The 26,396-nt window shown below is 37.8% G+C and overlaps 1 protein-coding gene across 1 annotated transcript in view; it reads right to left on the bottom strand.

The window, feature by feature from the left end:
* Positions 1-26,396, bottom strand: part of LOC131029662 (receptor homology region, transmembrane domain- and RING domain-containing protein 2) — a 72,572-nt gene that overhangs the window by 25,736 nt on the left and 20,440 nt on the right. The window contains exons 3-4 of the mRNA XM_057960250.2: positions 23,974-24,201; positions 13,817-14,218 (exon numbers count right to left, since the gene is read on the bottom strand). Of these exons, the coding sequence (XP_057816233.2) occupies positions 13,817-14,218; positions 23,974-24,201 (630 nt within the window). The remainder of the gene's footprint in view (positions 1-13,816; positions 14,219-23,973; positions 24,202-26,396) is intronic.

Raw genomic sequence — 26,396 nt, 5'->3', positions numbered from 1 at the left:
AAAAATCACCAACAATTGAACAATGATTAGGATTCAAATAGTTGTAGCATATACCAACAATTCTACAAAAACTCTCCTCTTACAAATGAGAGACAAGGGGGCATATATAGAGTTTCTTACAAAATGGATGGCCCAGATTGATTTAAGATCAACGGCCAAGATCATGCCAACAAAACCCTAGAATTGCCCTAATTAGGGTCACATCAAAAATGGCGCCACCAACATATAGCCCAATGAAAAGATACCTAGTCATCATATAGGGAATCTTCTAGAAGATTCCTCCCTGCATCTCTCTCTCTCCTAGCATACTCCAAGAATCTAGCCAATACTGAATCTAACTCCTCCATGAAAATGCTAGGCAAGGTATCCTATTGTAAATCAATCACATCCAATGAATCCGAGCAAGCATTCAAAGTGTTCTCCCATTCTGGCATGAGCTTCTGCGAATTATGAACATGAATCAACAAAGAGACCAAGTCATCTATCTGACTCTTCTTCAAAGAGTCCAACTAGCAAAAATACATAAATTTCATCTTGTCTCTTAATTCGGTGAAGTGTAAACCACTAGCATCGCTAACATCAATACCCAATAATTCCTCAATCGAGGCAAGGATCTTCATCTGAATGTCCTAAATTAATCCTTCCATCTCCATACAACTCGATTGGGCATTCTCATAAGCTGATTTCTTCAAGGCTAATGCATAATACCAGCCATGGAAATCATATATGTCTCCACTGTGCACAATGTTCTCGTTGACCAAGGTGGAATTAGGAATCTTCTTCAATGCCTGGAGGCGTGGAATAGTCTTGTCTTGAATAGGCCGGAATTCTTCCCAAACTCCCTCAAAATACTGGATTTTGAATATAAACCCTGTTGTCCTATCATATGCATGAACAAATTGAGTAAGGAAATCATTTGCCTGCTCTTTTGTGCTTTCAATCCACTTTTCCACCTCTGAGTGCGTACCTCTCGCTACCTCGCAATGTGAATGTATTCCATGGTCAACTGCAATAAGGGAAATAAGGGTGGGATCTCCACGCCTTGTCCCTGTAATATACTTTCAGAGTCTAATATTTTCTTCTCTGTACCTTTCATTCTCCGCAACCGCTCTGTCTAACCTTGCATTGATTGCCTGGAGGTTGTCACCAATCTCTTGGAATTCCTACTCAGTGGATGTACGACCAAGGGCGACTGAAGTGATCTGGAAATCCATAAGAGTAGCAATGTCCACTGTCACGCTTGCAATAAGAACAGCAATCTGCGCAATCCGCATTCCTGTCTCATCTCTAGCTATGTGCAACAAAATCTCCGCTCTCTTGGGCTCCTTCTTAGCACTCCTAGCTAGGTAGTCATCAATATCATCAATAGGTTGTACCTCTATCATTTGTTTACTTTTCTCCATACTTCTCCTTAGCCATTCAAGAATAGTGGCCATTTCCATACCATCATCAAGACATACTTCTTGATCAAGTCCTTTCAATGCTGAGATAACATCCTCATTGTCATTAAGATTATCCTTGGTCCAATCATATACCTCATTTCCCAAACTAACTTCCAAAAGGACAATAGGGGATTTCGGCTGATCATTATTCTCATCAGGAGGTGCAGATGTTGCCGTGGCATGGAATTCCTGAATATTCTCTGGTAGTATCACTGTGTTGAAACACTGTTGAGTCTCCTTATTTTGTTTTGTTACTTCAATCAATTCGATTGATGAGACACTGGGAGGGGGTGAAGGAATGATAAGTGGAGTGATAGTCTTTTGTTTTTTCTTCACATCCTCAATCTTCTTCCCTCTGGCCTTGACTTCTCCTGGCGTGTTCTTCCTTCTCTTGGGAGCTTGACTCTCTTCGTCTGCATGAATCCTGACATCACTGACAGTCCTCTGATCATCCTCGGAAGTAGACTCTTCCGGCTTCATCTTTTCATAAGTGAAGGGAACACCCATGTCAACTAACTTATTCATCTGTATATCCACCCATAGGCGAGAGAAATTCAAGACCCCTCTCATCAATGTATTCAGGTCAACCTCTTCTAACTCTGACCAATTAGGCAATAGGATTGTCTTCTTCATTTCACTTTCATACTGTGGATGTGTATGATCTCTATCATCTAATACCTGATCAGGAATGAGGAAAAGTCCACACTTCCTCATGAAATCCACTGACATTCTGGACCACATTCTTCTCTTCACTGCTTGTTCGTCCATCAAGTTAGCCCAATAATCTTCTATGTCAATCTTATGAGTGAACTTCTCTCCTCTGATCCTTCCGACCTTCTTGTCTAGATCGAATCTTTCTCTCTTCTTGTATGTAGCAAATCGATAGAATGCAAGCTCCTCACCTGCAGTGCTGGCGGCTATGGCGGATTGGCAAACTTCCGACATCTTCCCAACTGAAATAGGGAACGTCATTCCTGTCTTGTGCTTCTCTCTCTAGATAACATTGAACTCTAGAAGTTGTCTCACCACTTCCAACAATATCATTTTGTCGGTAGGATACCTAGGAAGTCTGTAGGGTTCAGATTGAAACCCATGAATCCTGAGGTATGTGAAAGTGAGAAACTGTATATACTATGATCCATACTTTTCTATTAACTTTGTTGCCTCCTTGGACAATCTTCTGTTGATTCTGTCTTGCAGCATCTGTGTGATGTACATAGTGAATGCATCATTCACTCTCTTATGGTCTTCAATTCTATGCATGCTCAGCTGGGGGTAGCATTCATAACTCTTAAATTGTCCTTGCCCATTCCCGGCTTCACCTTTGCATATTAATCCTCTGTATGAAACAAATCATGCAAGCAGGTACACACTAGGTAGGAAGTCATGGCGAATGACTTGGACCGCTCTACATTCTTCAGCTGAAAATCCAAATTATCACTTATAATCTTGGACCAATTCAATAGTGTTCCTCTAAGACAATCCTAGATGAGGTAGAACATCCATCCATCAAATATTGCTCCCTGCGGCATCCCCATCACTCTGTTGAGTAGGAATATCAAATCACTATATTCCTCCTTAAAATCTATGCACATGAGTGTCTTGGGAGCCTTGGAATGATGAGACCTAGGCTCAATCATCCACTCTTTGTTAATTAAATTTTTGCATACACCCATCTTCTTCGTGTATCTGTCTGCATAATCCTCCTTGGTCACATCCTTCATGTCTATTCCGCGTGGAATTCCGAACACCTCAACAATGGCATCCTCAGCAAGGTAGGCGATGACAACGCCCTTAGGACTCTTGATCATTCTTGTGAGCGGATCGTAACATCGTGCACATTCCAGGATAAGCTCACTACACTGTATGGACTATGGAAATCCAGCGGCATGGAAAATGCCACTCTTCATAATATTCGCATATGCTGGGGAAGGAACCTGATCTTTGACTCCGAACATCCGACGCTGCATCTGGTCGAAGTCCAAGAAATGCATGTTTGTATCAAAATCTCCTTCCATCTGGATGAAATCTTAAACTCTAGATAAAATCCAGTCTTCAGCAGTTCTTTTCTTTCCTTGTATCCTAACTTTGACATCGCACCTGTACGAAGGTCGAAGTTAGACTTAGGAAAATATTCGTAATAAAATTCCTGACTTTCTAAAGATTTACTTAATTTAGAGCATGGAGTCAGGAAAATAATCCATACACTTGGTAAATTTTAGCAATTAAGTTCAAAGTGTGACAACACTAAGACATGTAAGCCTTCCATAAAATTAATTGAATACCTCCTTATGCTTAGAAAATATACAAGCTAAAATGCAAAGGAGTATACCGGATTGATGATGACTAAGGAAAGGTGTGAAAGATTGTGTTTTCACACAATGAATGTCTGAAGACACCTTCCGCAGTCAACAATGGAGGTCAAAATTCTGAAGACAATCTGAAAATCAGAATTTTAAAACATGTTGTAATCTTCAGAAATGTGCATAAAATTGATAAAAAATCAGTTCTAATAATCAAAACAATCATTTTCTGGAATGTAAGTATGGCTGGTAAAATTTAGTTTTCTGATGACAAGTCTGAAAATCGAATACTTCAGACTTACCAGCACCTTGCAAAGTGGTTTAAATCCCTGAAAATGATGAAAAATTGCTAAGGAAACAGCCCCAAGCAAATTCACCAAAATTGGTTAAGTGGCTGGAAATGAAAATTTCTGAGGACAACTGCCTAACAATGGAGTTTCAGACCTGCAACAGCGATAAAATGGTCTAAAAAATGCATAGAAAACTCCATAAAACACCTCCAAATGCTAAATGTTTAAGTTGGAATTGGCTAGGCAATAAAAACTTAAGTCTGAAAATTAATGGCAGCCATTAATGGAGGTCAAAATCTGAAGCAAACCTCAGATCTGAAGCGAATCAGTAGGCTGGAAATGATGGCAGCCAACAAGCATGCACGAAAACCATCAAAACGTGGCACCAAATCACCTCCTTAGCAAAATCGAATTTTCCCAACTATGGCGCCAAACTGAAATCTGAAGATTGATGTCAATGGCAGCCTTGATCTGCAGTAGCAAGGATGGCAGCAATCTGAAAAATCGCCCAAGTTGGGGTTGGATACCCCAAACACAAAAAATCGCCTTCCTTAGGAAAAATCGAAATATTCAGAATTCTGAAAAATGTTGTTAATGGCAACAATCTGCAGTAATGAAGGTCTGAACAGCAAGCAAAAATGGTGGAGGAAAAATCACCCAAGTCTCAAAACATGAAATTGCCAATTTTCACCAAAAAATGCTAAAGTTTGAAAAAAATTGCCAAACTTAGCAAAATCGAAATTCTTAAACTGGTCTTTAATGGCACAGCCAAGAGGAATACATCAGCAAGCTGGAAAAAATGGAGGAAAATAAATCCTCAATCCCACACTTCACAAAAACGCCTTGCTAAAAATTCGCCCAACTTGGAGAAAAAAATCGCTTTCATGGAGACATCTAGCAGATTTAATAATAAAATAATGCTAAGTCTCCCCTCTCATATACTTGCTTTCACCTCTCTCTTTCATCACACAAGCAATGTGGGATAAAACACTTGTATAAATACTTGCTTGGTGAAAACCTAACTTGCTTCTAGAAGGTTCAAATATTAAATGATTATTTGCAAGTTATTAAATTTTTCTTTTAAATTTTAAATAATCATTAATCATTATTTAAAAGCAATTAAATGGGGCTTATTTATTAAAATATTGCAATTTAAATCCAAAATAAGCCTCCAGGGGAAAATCGATATATAGGTTGGGATTGAAAAATCCCTTCAAAAATCATTAAAATCATCAAAAATTCCCCATAAGGGAAATTCGACTCATGCTTGGATAAAAATCCATGCTCAATTTCATCAAAATGCACACAAAAAACCGATGTGAGCTTGGACAAAAATCCAGACAAAAATGCACTCTATTTGCAAAAAATCACCCCCCAGGGGAAATTCGATATTAGTCTGGACAAAAATCCACACTCAAAACTCACTTAACTTGGAAAAAACCTCCCTGGTGGAATTTCGACCTCAGTCTGGATGAAAATCTGGACTCAAAACTCTTCAAAAATATTCCCAGTGGAAAATCGATCCCTGTCTGGATGAAAATCCGGACAAAAATCCTTACAAATGCTCTCAGGGGAAATTCGATCCCTGTCTCGATAAAAATCCGGACAAAAATCCTCACTTAGCTGTCACAAAAATCCTGGTGGAAAATCGACACAAGCATGGAATTATCCTTGCACTTCAGTCCGCACTCCTGGTGGAAAATCGATGGCAATCTGGATAAATCCTGACACTTAGCCAAATTTTAACACTTCCAGGGGAAATTCGACCCAGGTATGGATAAACAGTGGGGGAAAATAGTAGCCAGTATGGATTTCAGGGGAAACCCATGTGTAGTATGGATTTTGAGTGGGGGAATAGGTTGGGTAGTCTGGAATGTGAGGGGAAAAGCACCTCTAGAATGGAATTTGACCCTTTAACCCTTGGAATATGAATTTCCCTTAGGATTTTATCATTTTAACCACTCAAAATCACTTAGAAACATTAAATTTACACTGGACTTAGGCTAATTTTCCAAAAATATGAGCGAAATGCTAGGAAAATATCATCTTTTGCAAAACTTAGGATCATTAAAAATATCATCTTTTGCAACTTGATCCTAACACTTCAAAAACCCTAGACGGCACTAGGCATGATCAAAACTCCGAGACTCGGGCACGGAAAACGCAAAATTGCCCACTAAGCAGTCAAAACCCTAACCTAACAATGCAGGAAGCTGGCAAAGAGGGGGTCCCTGTTAGCAATGGGGCAATGTGTGAAAAGGTCACAACATGTTCTTGATCGAGAAAACAAAAGAGCTAGACCCTGGATGGGAAACGACCCTTCTCACAGCTTTTGATCAATTCTTCCACTTGGAAGAACAAATGAAGAATCTTCATGAGATTCCCATTGCTGAGATTGAGGGGATTACGTCCAGATTCATTGAATATGCTAGAAAAGAACATAGAAAAGGGAACAAAATTCTAGATGAAAAGTTGTTATAAGATGATGTGGCAACTTTATTCCCATTGGACTATATTTCCTCGTTATTTATGTCAATTTCTATTGGCTATGAATTAATAATGTTTATCTAAATGGGGTCTTTTTTATAACAAACCCTAATTAGGGTTTAGGTGTCAAAATCTCAGCCATTGATCTTCTTTTGATCCAGGCCGTTCATTGTATTTGAGAGTGCTATATAAGCCCTCACTCATTTCATTTTAAAGAGTTAGAGAGTTAGAGTTACAGAGTTAGAGTCAGAAAAGAGAGAAATAAGATTAAAATTGTTAGCAGCAGAGAAATAAGTAGTGAAGAGAGAAAGTTGAACAATTGTTGTTTTATTTGGCTATGAGATCAATGAAATATTGAAGTTATGGTGTTTTATTGCAATCCTTGTGGCTATTTTCATGGTTGTTTATCTTCTTGAATCACTCTTAGTAGAGATAGCATTTAAGTTTTAAGATTGAAGGACGAATGTTGTACTTGATCTTTGGTAAAACTCGTAATCCAAACCACTAGCTCCTTACTGATTGTAAGTACGCCCTGTGTGGTCAATTGGAAATATTAAGATTGTTAAGAGTTCAATCATTATTGGAGATATTGATATGTATCTTAGTGATAGTAACTATCCAATTGATGATTTGAAAATCATTGAATCCCCTTAGAAGATCGCACCAATTCCAGCGGAGTTGTAATCTTTTGGCAATACTGAAATTGGTAGAGTTTTATCAAGACCAATCCTCATTGAGTCATTCTTAAGATTAGTTTAGTCTCACATCCTTAAAACCATTATCTTTTGCCTTTTTTGAAACATCAGTTAGTGTTACGATAATCCAGTTTCGTCATTGAAAAGTAGTAGCAAGAACAAGCTTTCCCAAAAAGTACGTAGGGCCCCTTGTAAAACAGCAAACACAACAACCATTGGTGCTTATCTACGAGTAGAGAACCTACATAACAGAACCTTGAAGTTTCTCCGATTGATCCTTCTACGATATCTTCAGCATTCGGGAACTTTATTCAAGAGAGGATAAGATACCTCTGGGTATTTTATTCTGTGTTTGGTCGTGTACAAAAGACACATCAACAGTACCCAAGGTGCCTAGGGAAGATCTTGAACAAACCCTAAGCCATCTTGGCCTTGAACTAATATTGAAAAAGTAAGAGGGGATCTGAAGAACTCAACGTAAGAAATTTCAATTGTTCAAATATAAGGCATGGATCATATACATTATAAAACCATATTACTTGAGAGCTGACAAACAAAATTTCATTATTTTCATTATTAATGTGCCTATGCATTTTATAAATTTACAAAAAAATGCAAATGCTACAAGTTACATCTACAAAAGGTCATTAGAGACGTACTTACTAGAAAATATGTGACATAATTGTCAAAGGCTCTCCAAGGAATCAATGTCTGCCAGTTGCCTAGTAATTATTTTTCCTTGTTTCTACAAATCTATTTTTCCACAATGAGAACGTTGCTACTTCTACATGGAGATGGAAAATATTGAAACCCTACAGATTTTCATGGATCACTATACGTTATTGTAGTTGGCATAAAATGCATATTGTTGCGTTTGATCATTTTGGTTACCTGACAATGTATTAATTAATTATATTAAGTGGGTTGTCACTCTCGGGTAGTTATGTGTTGGTTGGTTGGTTGATGGTTGTGTACCTCTTGGCAACCGTCGGGTCCTTTAAATATATTGTGTACCGCCAAGGAAGGTAGTACAATATAGTCGGGCCTATTGTAATCCTTGGCCAACCATCTCTGCATGTGCAAATAAAGATATATTTTACTATCGTGTCTGGTATGCATTGTCATGTACATTATTATTTCTTGTATTTCATTTATCAATTGTACCAGCAAACATTTTGGCATCGTTGCCTTAAAAGAAATCGAGTCAACATTGAGTGATTCATGTCCGTAGACCCCATTAAAGGTGAGAAGAGGCCACAGGGTGGTCAAGACCAAGCAATTAGGTGATCTGCCGACCCTTGGCCGGAGGGAGCACAGAGACGAGTTAGAGCCTGGAAGTACTCAGAGTGTTGGGACGTTGGAGGTGGACGTGTAGAGGACGCCTGTGTGGCCGAGAGTGCAAGGAAAGCACTGGAACGTAGCCGTTAGAACAGTCCATCGAAGTGTTGGGGACGTTGAAGGTGGGCGTGTAGAGGACGCCTGTGTGGCCAAGAGTGCAGGGAAAGCATCGAAACGTAATGGTCGAAACAGTCCACCCAGGTTAGGCACACAAGGCGAATCCACACAGTACCCTTCGAGTGAAAACAATGGTGAACAGCTAGGAGAAGTAGAAACTACCGAAGTTCACGGGGGATGGAACAGAGGACCCCGTACGACATTGCAAACATGTATAACCATTTGGGAGGCAAATGGCCAAGACGACTAGGATTACTAGTTGAAGGCGTTTTCAGCCACCCTTCGAGGGATGGCAATTGATTGGTATACTGACCACAATGCCCAATACAAAACAAGATCGAATAATCCAAAGAAGGCCTTCAAGGAGGAATTCAAACTCCTGAGGGATGATAATGAGATCGTAGCCGAAATCTATAATACCAAGCAAGGGAAAAATGAGAGTGCACGCGCTTACAACCATAGGCTCAAAGAACTGTTGAAGCAGATGGAGAACCAGCCAGCTGACGGGTTGAAGAAGAGGTGGTTCACGAAGGGATTGATACCCTCACTCCGCAAGAAGATGAAAGTAGTGCCTCCGTCGTCATACGCCGATGCTTACAATCGGGTGATGGACATCGAGAGTGAAAACAAAACCTCCTCCCGAGAGAAGAGGAAGACCGATGATGATGAGAGCCCCGAAGATAGCAGTGACGAAGAATCCAAAACCGTACGAGCCCTTCAATGAGATATGTTGAGAATGATGAAAGAATTGAAGGCTGAGAAAGGAACCAACAGAGAAGGTAATGAACTATGGTGTACTGAGAGCAAAAGTGAGGGGCACATGAAAGGTAATTGTCCTAGAAATATGTTTTGTGAAATTTGCCAAGTGTTGGGGCATTCAATCAAGGAGTGTCCGTACAATTTGAAGATGAGAAGTACACAAGTACTCTTCACATAGGGAGAGTCCAGCCCATCGAAATCACAGAATGTATCGCCAAGCAGTTATGGAAATCAACGAGGGCGAAACCAAATACACTACGACTCCAAAGGACATCCTATCGTACAATGCCGACAATGTAGTGAATGGGGGCACTTTGTGAGAGATTGCCAGAACAAGAAAGACAACGTACAATTATTGTGCAAATGTTGTGGACCAGGTGACCATGAAGACACCAACGTTCCAAAGCGGAAAGGGGTAAATATGTTGGACGTCAAAGAGCCAGACGAGGAGATACTCACAATCACGAGGTTACAAAGCAAAAAAGCAGCGTACCCTGATCCCCGTACGGAGAAGGAAAGACTCCGAGAGGCAAAGGTAGATGTTGAACGGGCGATGGCGAAGGAGCTAAGGGCCTCACATGATGCTGCCAGTGCTCCACCACGGTCGGAGTCCGAGAAAACTATCATAAAACAAATGTTGCAAGCTACCGTACCAGTACGAGTATCTGACCTTCTGCAAACTATGCCACAATTGAAAATGGCCCTCACAAATATAGTTGGCGACAATATCATCGGCTAGGAACGCCACGAGCCGGCGGCAAAATCACCTGGCACATCTGCCATGGACCAGCCAGCGGCAAAACCATCTGGCACATAGGCTGCGAACCCTATGCTGCTCACTATGAGTATTGGTAGGAAGCCAGCTGTAGTAGAAATGGAGCTCAGGGGACGGAAGCTAACCAATACCATCGTGGACGACGACTCTGGAGTAAATGTATTGTCGAAAGAAACATGGAGGGGTCTAGGCAAACCAACTCTCTGGCCACCAACATTCCAGCTTGTAGGTGCCGACCAACATGGTATCAAACCCTTGGGAACACTTATGGCACAAAAAGTTGTTATCGGCACCCAACATTTCTTCCTCGACTTCATTGTCATTCCACTAGAGAAAAAGGCCTATGATGCCCTCCTCGAAAGAGGTTGGCTGATCATGGCGAAGGCAAATCATAACTGGAAGAAGAACACACTCTCCATCGAGAGTGAAGGGCCTAAATATGTGATTGACTTGAGGAACCAAGCGGTGAGTGAAGAACTGACACCCTCCGACTCAGAGTTTGAAGGTGGAGAGTTAGGTATGGACGAAGAGAGGAAAGGCATGGAACCCAACGATGAAGGGGTGCTCAAACTAGAAGATTGCTTTGAAGATGAGACGAGTTCCCTGAATGGATTATTCCACTAGCAAATAGAGGACTCTGAGGTATTTTCACCAACACGTAATTTCCTTGAAGCTATAACCCAAGGTGGAGAGAAACCGATGAAAGCGTGTAAAGTTAAGGACAATACATCTGACAGTATGACGATGGAAAATGGAAGCAAAATACAAATATTTAGACGGCAAAATATGGAGTTGGCCAATGAGAAAAATATTTAATAATGGAGGTATTAAACTGGTACGAGAGGGGAGGAGTGAAGCTATATGATGAGGAGACAAGGAACAAAATACTCAACCATATGGGTTTGGTGGGAGCTCGTACGTAGGTAAGGAGGTGCATCTATCGAAAAAGTTGTACATGGCAAAGGAGATGAAACAAGTGTCATACAAAAGAGAGGGGATTCAACCCAACATGAAAAATCATACACGAACGGAGAGAAGACACCATACAAAAGAAGGAATATGCGAGGGTTGTGAAGGAAGACATAGGGCCAACCATCAATACTGTACGGGGCAAGGAAGTCATATGGAGTACAACCATACAAGTAGAAGCAGCACTGGAGAGCATTGGCGCAACTATACCATACGAGGTTGCATACGTGAACATCATCAACACGTACATGAACAACATTGATAGGAGGCTGCCATACGAACCCGTACGGATTTTGGAAGACAAAGGGAAATTGTACAAATCCGTACAGCAGGACAGGAGGCTGTCGTAGGAACCCGTACGGATTTTGGAAGGCAAGGGGTCCGTACAGTGGGAGGTGATTGCAGGAAAGACAAATTCACCGTACAAACCTATATGGAAAGAGGACATTGGCAAAGGTGAGTTACCGTATGGAAAGCGGGGCATATGCAACTCAGAATCGCCATATGAATCCATACGGAATCATCATGCTGCCCCTGGACCCCATTGGGGGCGTTGCCCCCAAACCCCCATTTGATTTTGCAGGTACACTACAAGTTGGGATTGTTCAGTACAAGTCTTTGTCTACACTCTTATCATTAGTCTTTCCAGATATTACTTGATGTTTACTTGTCGTCTGGAAGACAACTTTTTCTTTTGGGGGGCTTAATGTAGTTGGCATAAAATGCATATTGTTACGTTTGATAATTTTGGTTACCTGACAGTGTATTAATTAATTGTATTAAGTGGGTTGTCACTCTCGAGTAATTATGTGTTGGTTGGTTGACGGTTGTGTACCTCTCATCAACCATCGGGTTCTTTAAATATATTGTGTACCGCCAAGGAAGGTAGTACAGTATAGTCGGGCCTATTGTAATCCTTGGCCAACCATCTCTGGTCTCTTCTCTATAATAATTGCATGTGAAAATAAAGATATATTTTACTGTCGTGTCTGGTATGCATTGTCAGGTACATTATTATTTCCTGTATAAATTGATCCTCTACTTTGCCAAAATCTGGAATGCCCATGCTTGTGTGCCTCATATAAGCACAAACTTTGTGCAGTGTAAATTTTCCTTGTAAGTTGCCTTTTCAAACATGTTTGTCTTCATCAATCATCAACTACTTTCAAAGACATATACATCCAGGTTCTATCAGCTTAAGTGCTAGAAATTATCACTTTGTAACGATGAATTAATTCAGTCCATTATTAGGGGTTTAATAAAGTTGTGCTAGTGAGTTAGTCAGTTGTGGAAGGGAAGGCGGCTAACCTATGACATGGTCATTATATGTGAATGTCCATAGGCATATATTATAGCCTTTGGTCCATAGAAGTATATAATATTTATAATGTATGTGACAAAGTGACAACAATCATTTTGCCATTATAATATTTTTATGATTCTATCTATGTTATTTCATTCTATCTGTTAAACATAACATTTTGACAATATCACTAAGAATGATTTTCAACACCAAGGTAGTTTATCAGTAGAAATGAATACACAGATCCACGTTCATTGATTTACTCTTAGCTTCTGCTTAATCTTCTACCACTTTAGAACCCAATCCTCTTAAATATTGAATCATAATGAACTCCATAGACATGGAATTTCTGAATTTGCTCAGATTTAAATATAACGTGACCTGCACATCTTACACACAGAAAGAAAAGTCCTGTAGGAACTCAAACCAAACAATGTTGGCCACACCCATATGTGGGGCATCAGTGACCAATACTGCTTAACAAGAGGAAAGAATGAGTCCAAATGAGGACCCCTTCTGCATCTCAAAAGGTAATTATAATATTTTCTTCAAACTTTAAGAGACTTAAATGCTTTTGGAATGTGCAATCTTTTGAAACCAAGAATGCATCTTCTGATTGGTATAAAAAGAATGTTGAGAATTCCACAATATTGTTTTTTTTAAGTTATGTCTTTTCCATTACTAGGCTATTGGGAACAGTTGTCTATCCCCAGGATGATCAGGGGATGTCTAGGTATCCCCTGGCCATCGTTGGTTATCTCCTTTTGTTCTTTAGCCACCCAGGAATGTTACCTATTTTTTCCAGCGAAGGGGATGGCTCCAGGGATGTTTCCAAGCAGTCCCCACATCCCTGGGATGAGAACAGCCAGATTTTCCCAGTGGACGTGTCCCCATGGAAAATAGACAAAAACATCTGTAAGCTCAGTGCAAGGTGATTATTTTTAACATTTTAAATTGCAATAATCAAGTATATTGTAAGATTAATCCACACATGTCCATGCTCAAAAAGACAATTTATTTGAAAAAAGAGCTTTCAAAACTTTTCCCATCTATCTATGTTGATCAAATAAGCACGGGCAGCAGCTAGTTTTTTAAGTTTTGGTAACCTAGACAGTTGTTTCTGCACCCTGGATTAGTTTAGTATACACTTGAGCAACTTGGAGCTATATTTGTCTTATGAAACTAAAACAGTTACCAGTTTCTTTTGCATAGAGGGACACTTTATGACACTATTCTGTTATTGTGTATTCCCATAACTCTTTTCTGTAGATTTTTATTAAAAATGTTTGAAAACAAATGTCTAACTTTTAACTATTATAAGAAGACAAACAAACTTACCATGATGACAGGGAAGTATACGAAGCATTTCACCAGTCTCGTAATCTTCTAGACAGATTGCACACGTATCAGTTGTCCCACTGCACTCTAGTGACTTGTATATAACTGAAGGAAGAGCCTTTACCTCACGAGTGCTCAAGCCATGAGGCTCACGATTCAGTAAAAACCTTGAACTGATATGGCGAATGCGGTACCTCCGAACAAAGAAAAAGGTCAACAGGACAGCCGATACTGCAAGCAGGGATAAGAAAGAGACTGCCAGTACTGACCAAGCAGTGTTTTCAAATGCTGGCAGAATATAGCATCTTGTGTCGGCATCATCTGCATATTGCAAAAGAATATTTGCTGTTTCTTTGCTTACAAATATAGCATTGATATGAATGCCCACAGATTCTCCTGACACTGATTTCAAAAATATAGGGAAAACTGTTATTACATATGCATCCTTTAGTCAAACTTTTGAAAACAAAAATAGATGTACCAGTAGCAAATTGAAGGCATATGTAATTTGACTACAACAATAAATAATGGAAATAGCAAGAAATAAAAAGAATAATTATATGCATAGCAAGCATCTAAATATCTAGAATCACACAAAACACTGGAATCAAGTATGAAATAACCAATATTGGATGCAATAGAAAACATAAAAGGTAAAAAATCAATAAAGAGACTGAGTATTTTATTTTCTGTTGTAATGATGAAAAAAATTGAAAAGATACAGAAAACCTCTAGTAGCGGTGAATACCAAAGAGATTTCCACTACAGTCCATCCAATCATGATTAAAGAAGCGTCATAAGGTGACAGTGGTAATTATAGGTGCCTTGTGCACACAAGAAAGAATGCCTTACAATTCAGAAAAATTAGCCCCTCCAATAATTTTAGAAAAGGATATATATGAGTTGGAACTACATCTCTGAATCCACAATAAAGGTCTATTAAATTAAGTTGTCAAGGATTCATGACAGAAGCACTAAATCAATTTCTACCACCAAAAAAACGTATCTAAAAAATACATGGATTAAATGTTTCATCATGTGTCCTGATTCACTGGCTCCATACAGAGTTTGAAATAAAATAAATCAAGGATGCATTTAGAGTGCAGACATCTATACATAAATAATAAAGGTCCTAATTAAGAAAAGAAAAATTGGTGCAAGCTTTAAAGTAATCAAACTTCAATTTGATACTAAATGTTAGTTGTAATCTTATCTAAACCCAATACTATTTAGCTTGTGAATATACTAGTTTCAGCATGTTCTAACCAACTGAAAGAATTATAAGCATTTAGTATTCGTATGGACAACTAGCCTCACTTGAAAACCACACATGTAACTACTAACAGACTACTACATGTGGTTTGCACCATTTTAACTCATTGATCTCTTGCACATATATTGCAGTACATAATGAAAAAACAAGAGGATGTTATCCCAGAGGTGCAGAAAGGATTGAACATTGGAGCATTTATAATTTTTGAGACTACAAGTCCACCTCAAGCCTTCTAATTTTTTTAGCCCACACCACAATACTAATAGAGAGGCACAAATTTCAATTTGCTAAATTCCTTATTTCATCGCCATTATCATCTTAGCACAGAAAAGCTTCTAATCAACTTCCCCAATCTGTCAACATGTTCAGAAAATATGTGGAGAGTAATAAAGAAGGAAACTCTGCTACAAGAAACACAACCTAAGACTCATATTGCTGTTCCTAAAGAAAAGAATACTTTGTCATTAGTGAAGCGGAGCATCTGGGTGCAGAGGCAGAACACTGCACGTTTTGGAAGTTATGTGCATAAGACTAAGCAGGACAGCAAATAGTGGGTTGCAAGAAGACACACAGTAGCTGATAGGTGCACAGCATGCATACATTGCGACAAGAAGGAACAGGTGCGGCTTGGATCACAATATTTGATGACTAATGGGTAGTCAGAGCAACGTCCACATCGTGAAAGTAAGTGGAGGTTGCTGTTGGTTATACAGCATGTTACAACAATCAGTGTGCATAGTGGCAGATTGTCCAATCTACAGGAACTACTAAATTTTTTGGTTGTGACACAGGATTTTTATGTTATTAATACAAGCAACAAAGTAGATGAATTCAAATATTGGAGTGCGCTGCATTTATGACAGCTGGCAAGATTTTGCCTGCCAAATTCAATAATAAAATATGTATAGATAGTGAAGCTGCGTACATAACAGGGGTCTTACATTGGCAAGGCTAGCAGTCTGCATGTCTTCATAGTGATCAGTAATTTCTGCCATTCATTTAATAGAAAGAATCATTTCTGCAATTGTTCTGTGTTTGTCCCTTCCTGTAGGTGCTATTGTTTCTACTGTGCCTCTGTGCTGTTTGATAGGATCTTCCTTAATTGCATTCTCCCATCATAGCTGCATCAATCAGGATAGCATATTTCTTATCTAACTTTAAGTTAGTTGCTTGAGGAACAAATTTTCTTAAAGTCCTCCAAAATTTTGTTGTTTCCAAGCCATTTCAAACTGTTTATGGTCATTCCCAGCAATATTTCCACTGTTTATACCTCTATGTGATTGTGAATCATCTAGTGACATTTATCGTGTCTCACTCTTTAGGTCTGTAATTGTGACCAGTAAATCTGGAGCAAAATCATGAACGTGGAATATATGTTAGTATTTCTATCGACAACTAAGGGCATATTCATCTTTTATGAAATATTCCCCAACCCACTTCTTGTCAAGTTATCATTTCCAACCCATTTGTAGCACATTACAATAAGTCTGATTCTCCCCACTAAACACAGTACATTGTTGCAGCACTTCGTTAATTTTCCCTATATCTTCATAATTAGCCAATATGGTATGTCAATGTGTCATTAAGGTGGCTTGCAGAACAAATGAAGCACCTTGGCATCCAAAACATATCCGAAAAATAGAATAAGTCAGTAAACCATATTGGCAAAGAATTATCCGATCCTGAGTCTATTAAATTGCTCAACAAAGAAAATCCCAAGCCTTGTTCATTGAATTGGAGATGATTTGTGGATGATATTAGAGAGATGGGATGTATGATTTACAACTTGTAAATTGTAACAGTAAAACTATGTTACCGAATCAGTAAAAAGTCAAGCCAATTCTGGGTACAAAATGTACTGGACTCAGATTATGAAATGATGCACCTGCAGATTTGGGCAGTGTATGCAATTTCCCAGTCGAAATTGTTTTGCATCAGCAACTAACAAACCTTAGCGATTCCACCTTTGTTGTGGCATTTTCATGACAATTCCATGTTAGACATAGCATTTTTACAATGATTCCAATGGCAGAGAAAAATCTCAACACATTTTGTTTGCCCAAAACCCTAATGACAATCAATTTTTGATTTGTAACGGCGTTATGAATAAAACCTATCAGGAAATCTTTCCTACACGCCATATAGTTGTGGATCTGCAACCCAAGGTTGACTCCTTTCTATAAAAAAAGGGGAAATGGAATTAATATTGAATGAGTGAGTGCAAGCAATAAATCTGGCAGCATAGCATTTCTATGACACTTAACTTGAGTTGGTTTGCTCATCACCCTTCCCCCTCACAAACAAATGAGAGGGAGTACAATTAATAAGGAAAGCAACAGAATAAATGTTGCACAAGAGATTCAGCAAAGGATTTGTCACGCTATTGTACAGTAGGTATAGCATTATACAGTCAAAATTGACTTTTAGAGGGGTCGACATGACTACTTATTTACTTGAGAATTATTTTATTTTATTTTAAAATTGTTTTATTTTAGTTACATTTTCTATTTATTTTTATTTATTTAAGAGTTATTTTATTATTATTTTTTTTTTTAAATATATATTCATCTTGTTTTGGTTTTTATGTACATGGTCGTGACATGAGGCTCCATGCCTTGTTAGAATGCCTCTCGATGTAATAATCTTTAGAAATGGCACTATCAAAGTGAACACCATGAAACTATTAATTTACTTACAACTTTAAAAAGATCAAAGGATTGTGGAATCACACTAAGGTTAAAATATTCTTATAATTTATCTGCATCATTTAATGTTAAGGATGATGATGTTGGTCTTAATGAAGGCCCCATTACTAATTGTAATATTTTAATACTGACTAATCAGCATCCATCATAACATTTAAGTTTGACAAATTGATATGGAATTCGTATATTGTATTTTAAATTTGAAATGTTTATGGTAGTTCTGTATAGCATATGCATGACATGTGGTATTCCTATTTTAAGGGTTATAGTTGTTACTATATAATGCCTTTCAATGTAATAATCTTTAAAAATGAGCAATATCAAAGTGGATGCCTTTGAACTATTAAATTCACTTTATCACAACTTTACGAAGATTAGAGTATTATGGAATTTAAGTTTCAGATGGGATACAGCGAGTGCATAAGCAAACTGTGGGCATACCATGGGCACAAAGGAAACCCATTAATTGAACAACCAATTAGCATTTTTTTATAGATGTCTAATATGTAATATGATAAATATAGGCATACATGAAAACAGAATGGTGTGCACCAATCCAACTCTGTCATAACAATACCATTCCAATAAATCGTGCCCAACAAGTGGCCAATCATGTCCTCAAATGCTTCCTACCACAAAATTAATTGGACCCATTCCCAGTTGTCCATGACTCCATCCCCTTCCTAGGAATGCATATGTGCTTTGAAGTTATCATGGTAATTAATCACCCAGAATGTAAAATTTTATTTGCATTTCTAAAAATATAGGTTCAACTTGTGACGTTATCACACATCGCCTCATTGCAAATGGGTACCCCCACGTTTTTGCTTTTTAGGGTAGATGTTTTGCTTAGGTTGTCTTAGTTTGGCAGTCATTTCCTAGTGTTAACCTTTGCTTATGAGAGGGTGTTGGTCAGAATGCTGAAAGGGTTTTTAAAATTGTTAGATGATCCTAGGTGTCAAGTTGCCTTGGCAAATTAGGTTATCTTGTTGAGTGCTGGGTTTATGTGAGCGAAAATGATAAAAAAAATGTTGCAAATTGTTGTGATTTATGTGCGCAGGTGCTAAAAGTCCCTATAGGAGTCATTTTTCCACTCCTAGGAGGTGATATTAAGTCTAAAGTGCACAAAGTCCCCATGGATCCCTATTTTCCCCACTCAAATCCAGTTAAAATGATAAAAGTTCCGATGTAAAATGATAAAATTTGAAAAAATTGGGCTTTTTTAGTGTGAAAAAAGTCATAGTCTGGATGGGAAACATTTCTCCCCCATGAAATTAAGGCATAAAATCAAGTTGTCCAAATGGGAGACATTTTTCCACTGAGTTTTGAAAGCAAATTGGACTTTGTCCCGATGGAGGGCATTTTTCCACTGAGTTCCATGTGTTTTTGGGAAAATCTCGATGCATCTGGATTCTCCATTGCAGTTGTCTTGATGGAGATCGTTTGTCCACCAGGCCTTAATGAGAGAAATTGAATAAGGAAGGTGAGTCCAGATGACCCACACTTTTCCACCAAGGGTGAAGATGACCAAGTTAAGTGCTACAATGTGTCCAGATAAGGTTTGAATTTCCACCAGGCTAGAAAATGAGTGTGACGGAGTTAAGTGTGGACAAAATTGTGTTGTCCCAATGAGGTACATTTTTCCACTCAAAATAAAGTAATGAATTTTAGTTGTCCAGATGGAGTTTGAATTTCCCCTGGAAGGCATTTTGGTGAAGTTGACAAATTTTAATGAGATTTTTGAGTCCAGATGAGGGACGTTTTTCCAGTGGGGACTATTTTTACATGAAATGATCAAACTTATGTGTCCAGATGGCCATCGAATTTCCCCTAGGTTTGAGGTGAAAATGAATTAAATGACGACAATAACTTGTCTAGACGAGGATTGATTTTCCCTTCAAGGCTATAATTTGAGAGTTGGAATGAAATTTGGGTGAAAATATGTGTCCCAATGGGGTGCGTTTCTCCCAAGTGGCTGGAAGATTGAATTTAAGTGGAATTTTAAAGACAAATGTGTCCCAATGAAGATCAATTCTCCCCTACCACATATATTTAATGATCAAGCAAATGAAAATGTGCCAAGTGTTGAATCCCAATGCATATTGATTTTCCCTTGTGGCTGATAAAAGGCAAATTTTAATCCCACATTGGTTGTGTGGTGACTTTTCAAGGTAAAAACATAAATAAAGACACAGCCCAGCCCCTTATATCTTATTTTAAAGTGACTGAAGGCACTGAAGGAGCTGATTTGAAGTTCACCATTGATGGAGTAAGGGGTGAGTTTATCTAAGGCATCATTTGCCTCATGGTTGAAACAACATTTCCAGCCATCATTTATTTGCAAACTTTGTTCCCAGCTCTCATTCTTGGGCCAAGACGTGGTTATTCCCAGCCATCCATGACCAAAGTCGCATCAAAACACCAGGGGTGCTATCATTGGAGGAGATTGTGAGCATTATAGGGGAGTGACATTGCTGGTCCAAGTCTGAAACATCATCTCCAGCTAGCATTCTGAGACCAAAGGCATTGTGCCCAGCCATTATCTAAGCCAAAACGTGTTCATTTTCAGTCAGTTGAGGACGAATTGCAGTGCATGTTGGTGTGGCGCCATGATTGACATTGTTCCCAGCCATTGAAGTTAAGTTGCAGGGATATCTTCAGACTTCCATCAGACCTGGAACATCATAAAGACACTGAAATTATTCATTTTCAGACCTTAGAGGACGTATTCAGACTTGGTGCTCAGAAAAACACCTAAATCAACCATTTTCTGGGGTCTCCTCAGACTTTATACTCAGAAATCAGACCTGAGATTGCATCAAACACGCCATTTTCTGAGTTTACAAGGGTGTCTTCAGACTTATTTATTGCAATCAGACTTGTCCTAAGTCTGAAAATCAGGTTTTTTAGGACAAATTTTCCATATTTTGATCAAATCCTTTGTATTTTCCAGAATTATGTTACATAGTTCCAATTTTCTGATTGAAATCAGAACCAAAGTTAATTCTGGAAAATTAACAATCAACTTACCCATCAGGAATGAGGACAAAGTAAGGAACAGTGAAGTGTCCTGATGAGGTTCGAATTTCCACTCCATCCAATGGTGTTCGGATCAACAACAAAAAATTCAAGGACAATGAGTCCCGATGAGGGCCAGATTTCCACTTGAGGGCAAAATTACAAAGGAAGAGACAAATCAATTCAAATGAAGATCAATAACAAAGTAGTTCCTATAGGCATCAAATTTCCACCAAGTGAAGGAATGGACAAAGATAATGCAGACGTTTTGGGAACTGATATGTCCCTATGATAATCGATTTCCCACCAAGGTTGAAACAAAGTTTATCCCATAGGTGTTTGATTCAATGTTTATTTGTTTTGCAGGTCTACTACAAGGAAGGGAAGCATGATGATCGGGGCTTGAGGTGAAGGAGGATGTAGCTTGCAAGGGTACCAAGGGCTCAACACTTCAAAGCAACAAAATGATGAATGATCGGCTCCAAGATGACTCTACATGCATATTGCAAGGACAACATCACAAATGCAGATGAGAAGATCAACATATTCAAAGGAATGAAGATACAACTTAGAGAGGGATTCCACATCAAGAAATCAAGAACTACATCAAAAGGAATCTCAAAGTCAAAGAACGTTAAGGAGGAATTAGTTCAAGGTGAATTCCCTAACATGAGGATGAAATGCAAAATATCACAAGGAATTCCAAATATCATGAAGAATGTTCAAGACAAATTGATTAAGTTTGCAAGGTAGGCTGAGGTGGCATTCTAGTCACCATTCGTTCAATCAAAGGGTACCAAGTCAACATTCATTCAAGGAGGGAATAAGTGACACGTGGCACTACATCAAATATTATTTATCTTACTTACCTTCATCTCTCATTGGTCAATGTAATGGTGGTTGTAACAAACCCTAATTAGGGTTTCTATCTTTCGATCTTACTCAGAATCAATCTGAGCCATTCATTGTAATGAGACCTCTATATAAGGCTTAGTTCTCTCATTTGTAAAAGTTAATAGTTAGCAGTAGAAGAGTAGTTTCTAAGGCAATTAGGAATTATAAGTTAGAGTAGGAGTAATGGAGGAGAAGAAGAAATTGTTGCTAAGACTTGTAATTGAACATACTCTTTCATTGAAGATATGGTGAAATGTGTTGTTTAAGCAAGTTGCATGGTTTCTAATTCTCATTTGCTTTAATGTTGGTTAAATTGAATGAAAGATTTTGTGGATGATTAGTGGTGAAATTCGTTTAATCCATACCACTAGCAGTTTGCTGATTGAAAACTTGCCTTGTGTGGTCAACTGGAATCCTTATTCAAGTTGAACTTCAATTATTGCTCGTCCATTGGTATGCATTGCCTTGATGGTATTAATGTTGATGGTAGTAATTTGAACATCATATATTTACCTTAGAAGATTGCACTAGCTTTGTGGAGTTGTTCATTGATGTTAACGCAAAGTCTAGTAGATTCTCACCAAGTCATCCACTACATCCTACATTCCTAGGATTAGATTAGACTCTCTAAACCCTTTCCTTTTGTTCTTTCTTTGTTAGATGAGTTAGTTCCACGCAAAGATGTAAATATCTTAATCGGCAATAAATCTTTTGGCGGAAATTTTTAAAAAAACCAGGAGTCGGCGAAAAATCAGGAAAAAATCGGCAATAAATCAGCAAATTTAACGAACATTTGAAGATATATGATTTCTTAAAATATTCTAAAAAAACACACATATACATTAAATTTATAGAACATGATAACATATTAACATAATTTATAACATTAACATTAAATTATAATATTAACAATTTAACATAATTGATAATTTATAACATTAACATTAAATTTATTAACATAAAAAAACACACTAAATAACATATTAAATTTATAACATTAAATAACTAGACACACTAAATAACATATTAAATTTATAACATTAACATTAAAACACACAATAACTAAAAACAGATGAATCCACGAGAAGAAATTGGTCGCAAGCATCGGGCATCAGGGAGCTCAGTCACGTGGAATGAAGAACCGAAAACACATTTTTTCATTTCGTGTCCATTAAAACTTCCTGCATTTGCGCATTTGAGGGTTCCGATTCCTATCAAATCAAAACACGCGATATTCTGTATTTTATTCGCGATTTTTGCACGATTTTTTCCTCTCGAAAAACACAAATTTTTAGGGAAAATCGTAGGCGATTTTTTTGCCGATTAAATCGGCTGGGCATTTCACTCCCGATAAATAAATCACAATCTAAACGATTAATAGCTGATTTTTTCATCTATGGTTCCACGTTCCAGAAATGTTCAAAGTATTCAACGTAAGTCCCCTTGTGATTCCAGCAATATCACATCAACCATTGAGCTTATCCACGAATCAAGACTTGACATTTCAGAACCTTGGAGTTGTCTCATTTGATCGCGAAGCATAGCATTTGAGAGACTTTGTTCAAGAGAGGATAAGGTACCTTGGTATTTTATTTTGTGTTCGATTGTGCATAAAAACTCATCAACAGTTCTCTCATTCAGACCTAATATGATGTATCTAAATACCATTGCAGAATGATTTTAATTCCATTTGTATTGCTTGGTTGCTTGTATAGTCCAAGGCTCAAGCAATCAAGACTAGCATAATCTCAAATAGGTATGATGTATGTATCAATTGCAACCATCAATCTTCAAGCACTAGTGTCCATAAAACCAAGTTATGATGAAGGATTTGACGCATGTAAACACTATTTGCACACAAAGAAAAGAAATTTAAACAACTGGCTTTAGTTAGCAGGAATGCAATGCTGATAACATGTTTTCATCAAAAATATGATATCTACAGAATAACGTGCAATAAGAAATCAAAAAAATCTAACAGAACATTTCTTTATTGTAGAAGATTTGAACTTGGCACCATTTACATGCCTACAACTTAACAAAATCTTGATGGGGTTTCAGAGAGTAGAAATTTATGGCAGCATGACTAAGTCCTGTAGTAGATACATATAATCTGCTATTTTCTTTCCAATTTGCTGTTTGCTTGCTGATATTGTCAGGTTACAAAATAAGGAGTACACTTTCAATTAATCATATAAGATAGTTGGCCTTGTGGACCAGATTGATCCTATAACATTTATTTTTAATGACAGGTTTTACCAACTTACTTGTCACAAGTTCCTCTCCGTCATCATCATTGTAAACAACTGCGGCAGCATAACCAGCTTCTTGAGCATTACGAACCTTTTTTTCAAAAGTGCATTCACCACGTTCAATTAAAATAATTGGAGCATCGTGTCCATATTGTGGAGCTGGATTGCCAATCTCCACACAAGCATTCAAAGGTTTTGCAACATAAAGCACCCCCATAATGCCAGCTCCTGAAATTCGTGGAGCTGCAGTCACAATACACAGGTGAGAAAATAGAATATAACCTCTCAAAATTCTAGAGAGCTAAAAGCCATCAAGGCTTGAACAAGTAATCGAAATAAAAATGTTAATCCAATCGTTCCAACAGAACAATGTAAGAGTGTAAACTAATGTGAGCAAATTAAATGTAATTGATTAGACCATGCATTGTGTTCAAGCTAAATGGTACAATCACAGCTGAAACACTTATAAGCGTAGTTACTAGCATATGGGGATCAGTACTGGTACAGGAGATGAGGACAGATGCCAGTACACCATTTTCAAAAAAAGTTGGGGATGGGTACTTAGACGACACACACACACACATATACATACATATGTGTGTGTTTGTATTATCTAAGTCTAGAAAAAAAATTAACATTTTAAAGTATTGAAATAGATGTCGAAGAAAGCAAAAAGATTAATTGCATTGATGTTTAATAATCATTATCATGATACTAAAAATTATTTTAAACCATAATTGATAGGGGATGACAGATACAAATTAATAAGAAATGCAATTATTTTTAGAATAAATACTTCAATGCATGTATCCATCTTAAGCCTTATTATTGTTTCTCGTTTGATAAGAAAACTTTCTGCTGCAAAGAACTTGTGAATTTCTATGCAGAAAATAAAAAATTAGAAGTCTATTAGTATATTTCTTTAGTCCTTTTGTCATCAACCTCTATAGGAAGTTTTGAAATTTTCAAGGGATGCTTCTAGGAGATATAGAGAGACACAAAAAACTCCATTTGAAGTCTCAAATGTCTAGAGATGTCCTTGTATGGGTCTCTAAGATGGGGAGACATATCCAATACAGGAAACAAGTACCAAGGAAAAAGCATTCACAACTATAGCATTTAGCACACTGTAATGTAAGAAAATTAAACCCAACTCAAGTAAAAATTTAAAATTAAAAGAACTTTCTTCACTGTTGTTGTATGCGTTTATGTTATACATGTTTCTTAAGTTTGCTTAGGAATCAACCTTCTTCTAGATGCATATAGTTGTATATTAGCTAATCAGGTTAGGTATATCATTTTTTGTGCCAGAATGGTTATACCTACTCTCCTATTAGGGCATTTGTCCTTGTCACTTGTATTATTTTCTCCCTCTTTCTGCTTTATAAGCACTGGGGTTGTACAGTGTAAGATATCTCATACACATCAGTGCATTTGGTCATTGCCTGGTTTGGTTTTGGCTTGCAGCACAGGGCCTAGGTGCATCAACATGGTATTAGAGCAACTATGACTTCAGCCCCTTCCCGCTTAGTGAGTTTTCACCAGGTTTGAGGTCCATCGTTTTTTCTCCAGCAAAAGCATTGGTTTATCAATTAGTTTGCCATTGTCATTTGGCAAAATTGATCTTTGTTTTCTAGTTTTATTTATCTGAATCCATATTGGAGGATTTGTTGTTCGCACTAGGGCAAATCTGGAAGTGCTTAATTTATATCAAGCAATTTGTATTTGCCAGGCAAACTCATATTGATCATACTCTCAAGCTTGTTATGGTAAATCAATGTATTAAACAAAGGAGACAAAGGCTCCTTAAATAGATTTACAAAGACAGTGTTTCTAAACGAAACAATTGTGAATTGAAGCCAGAATTAGAAACTAACTAAACTAAGATGACCATTAAAGAAACATTACAATATTTAATACCCTCCCTTAATGGTCATCGTTCTAACAACCCTACAAAAGACAATCTGCAAGTCTTTAGATCACAAACACAAAGAAGGCTGCCCCTCCTCTTCAAAACACTCTGCTGCTGCTGAGACCCTCACTGGATCTGCAAAATGGTAATGATCAAGAGAACCACAAACCTTCCAACCTGATGTTGGGAAAACAAAAAATTGTCCCTTCCTGTAGCCAGAGACACCAAGAACAACTACTCAAACTGAAACCACGATTTTGAGGAAAAATCAGCAAACCCTTGTGCAGACCATTGCCCTAGCAACTCTAGGTGCGATCTAGAACAGCTGCAAGAAACCAGACATGATTTTTTAGGAGAAAATTTGATCAAAACCAGACACGATTTTTGAGGAAAAAAATCAATCAAAACCCACAAAGAATTTTCTAGGAAAAAATCATGAAAACCCAAACACTGAAACATCAGCGCGTAGCTGGCACAAAATCCAAGACACGGATCAGCATACAAAACTTCGTTTTTAAGGAAAAAT

This window comes from Cryptomeria japonica, chromosome 7 (genome assembly GCF_030272615.1).
Source record: "Cryptomeria japonica chromosome 7, Sugi_1.0, whole genome shotgun sequence".
In the NCBI taxonomy this organism is placed as follows: domain Eukaryota; kingdom Viridiplantae; phylum Streptophyta; class Pinopsida; order Cupressales; family Cupressaceae; genus Cryptomeria; species Cryptomeria japonica.
The sequence above is the reverse complement of the archived record's forward strand: the minus strand, read 5'-3'. Positions and strand labels throughout refer to the sequence as shown.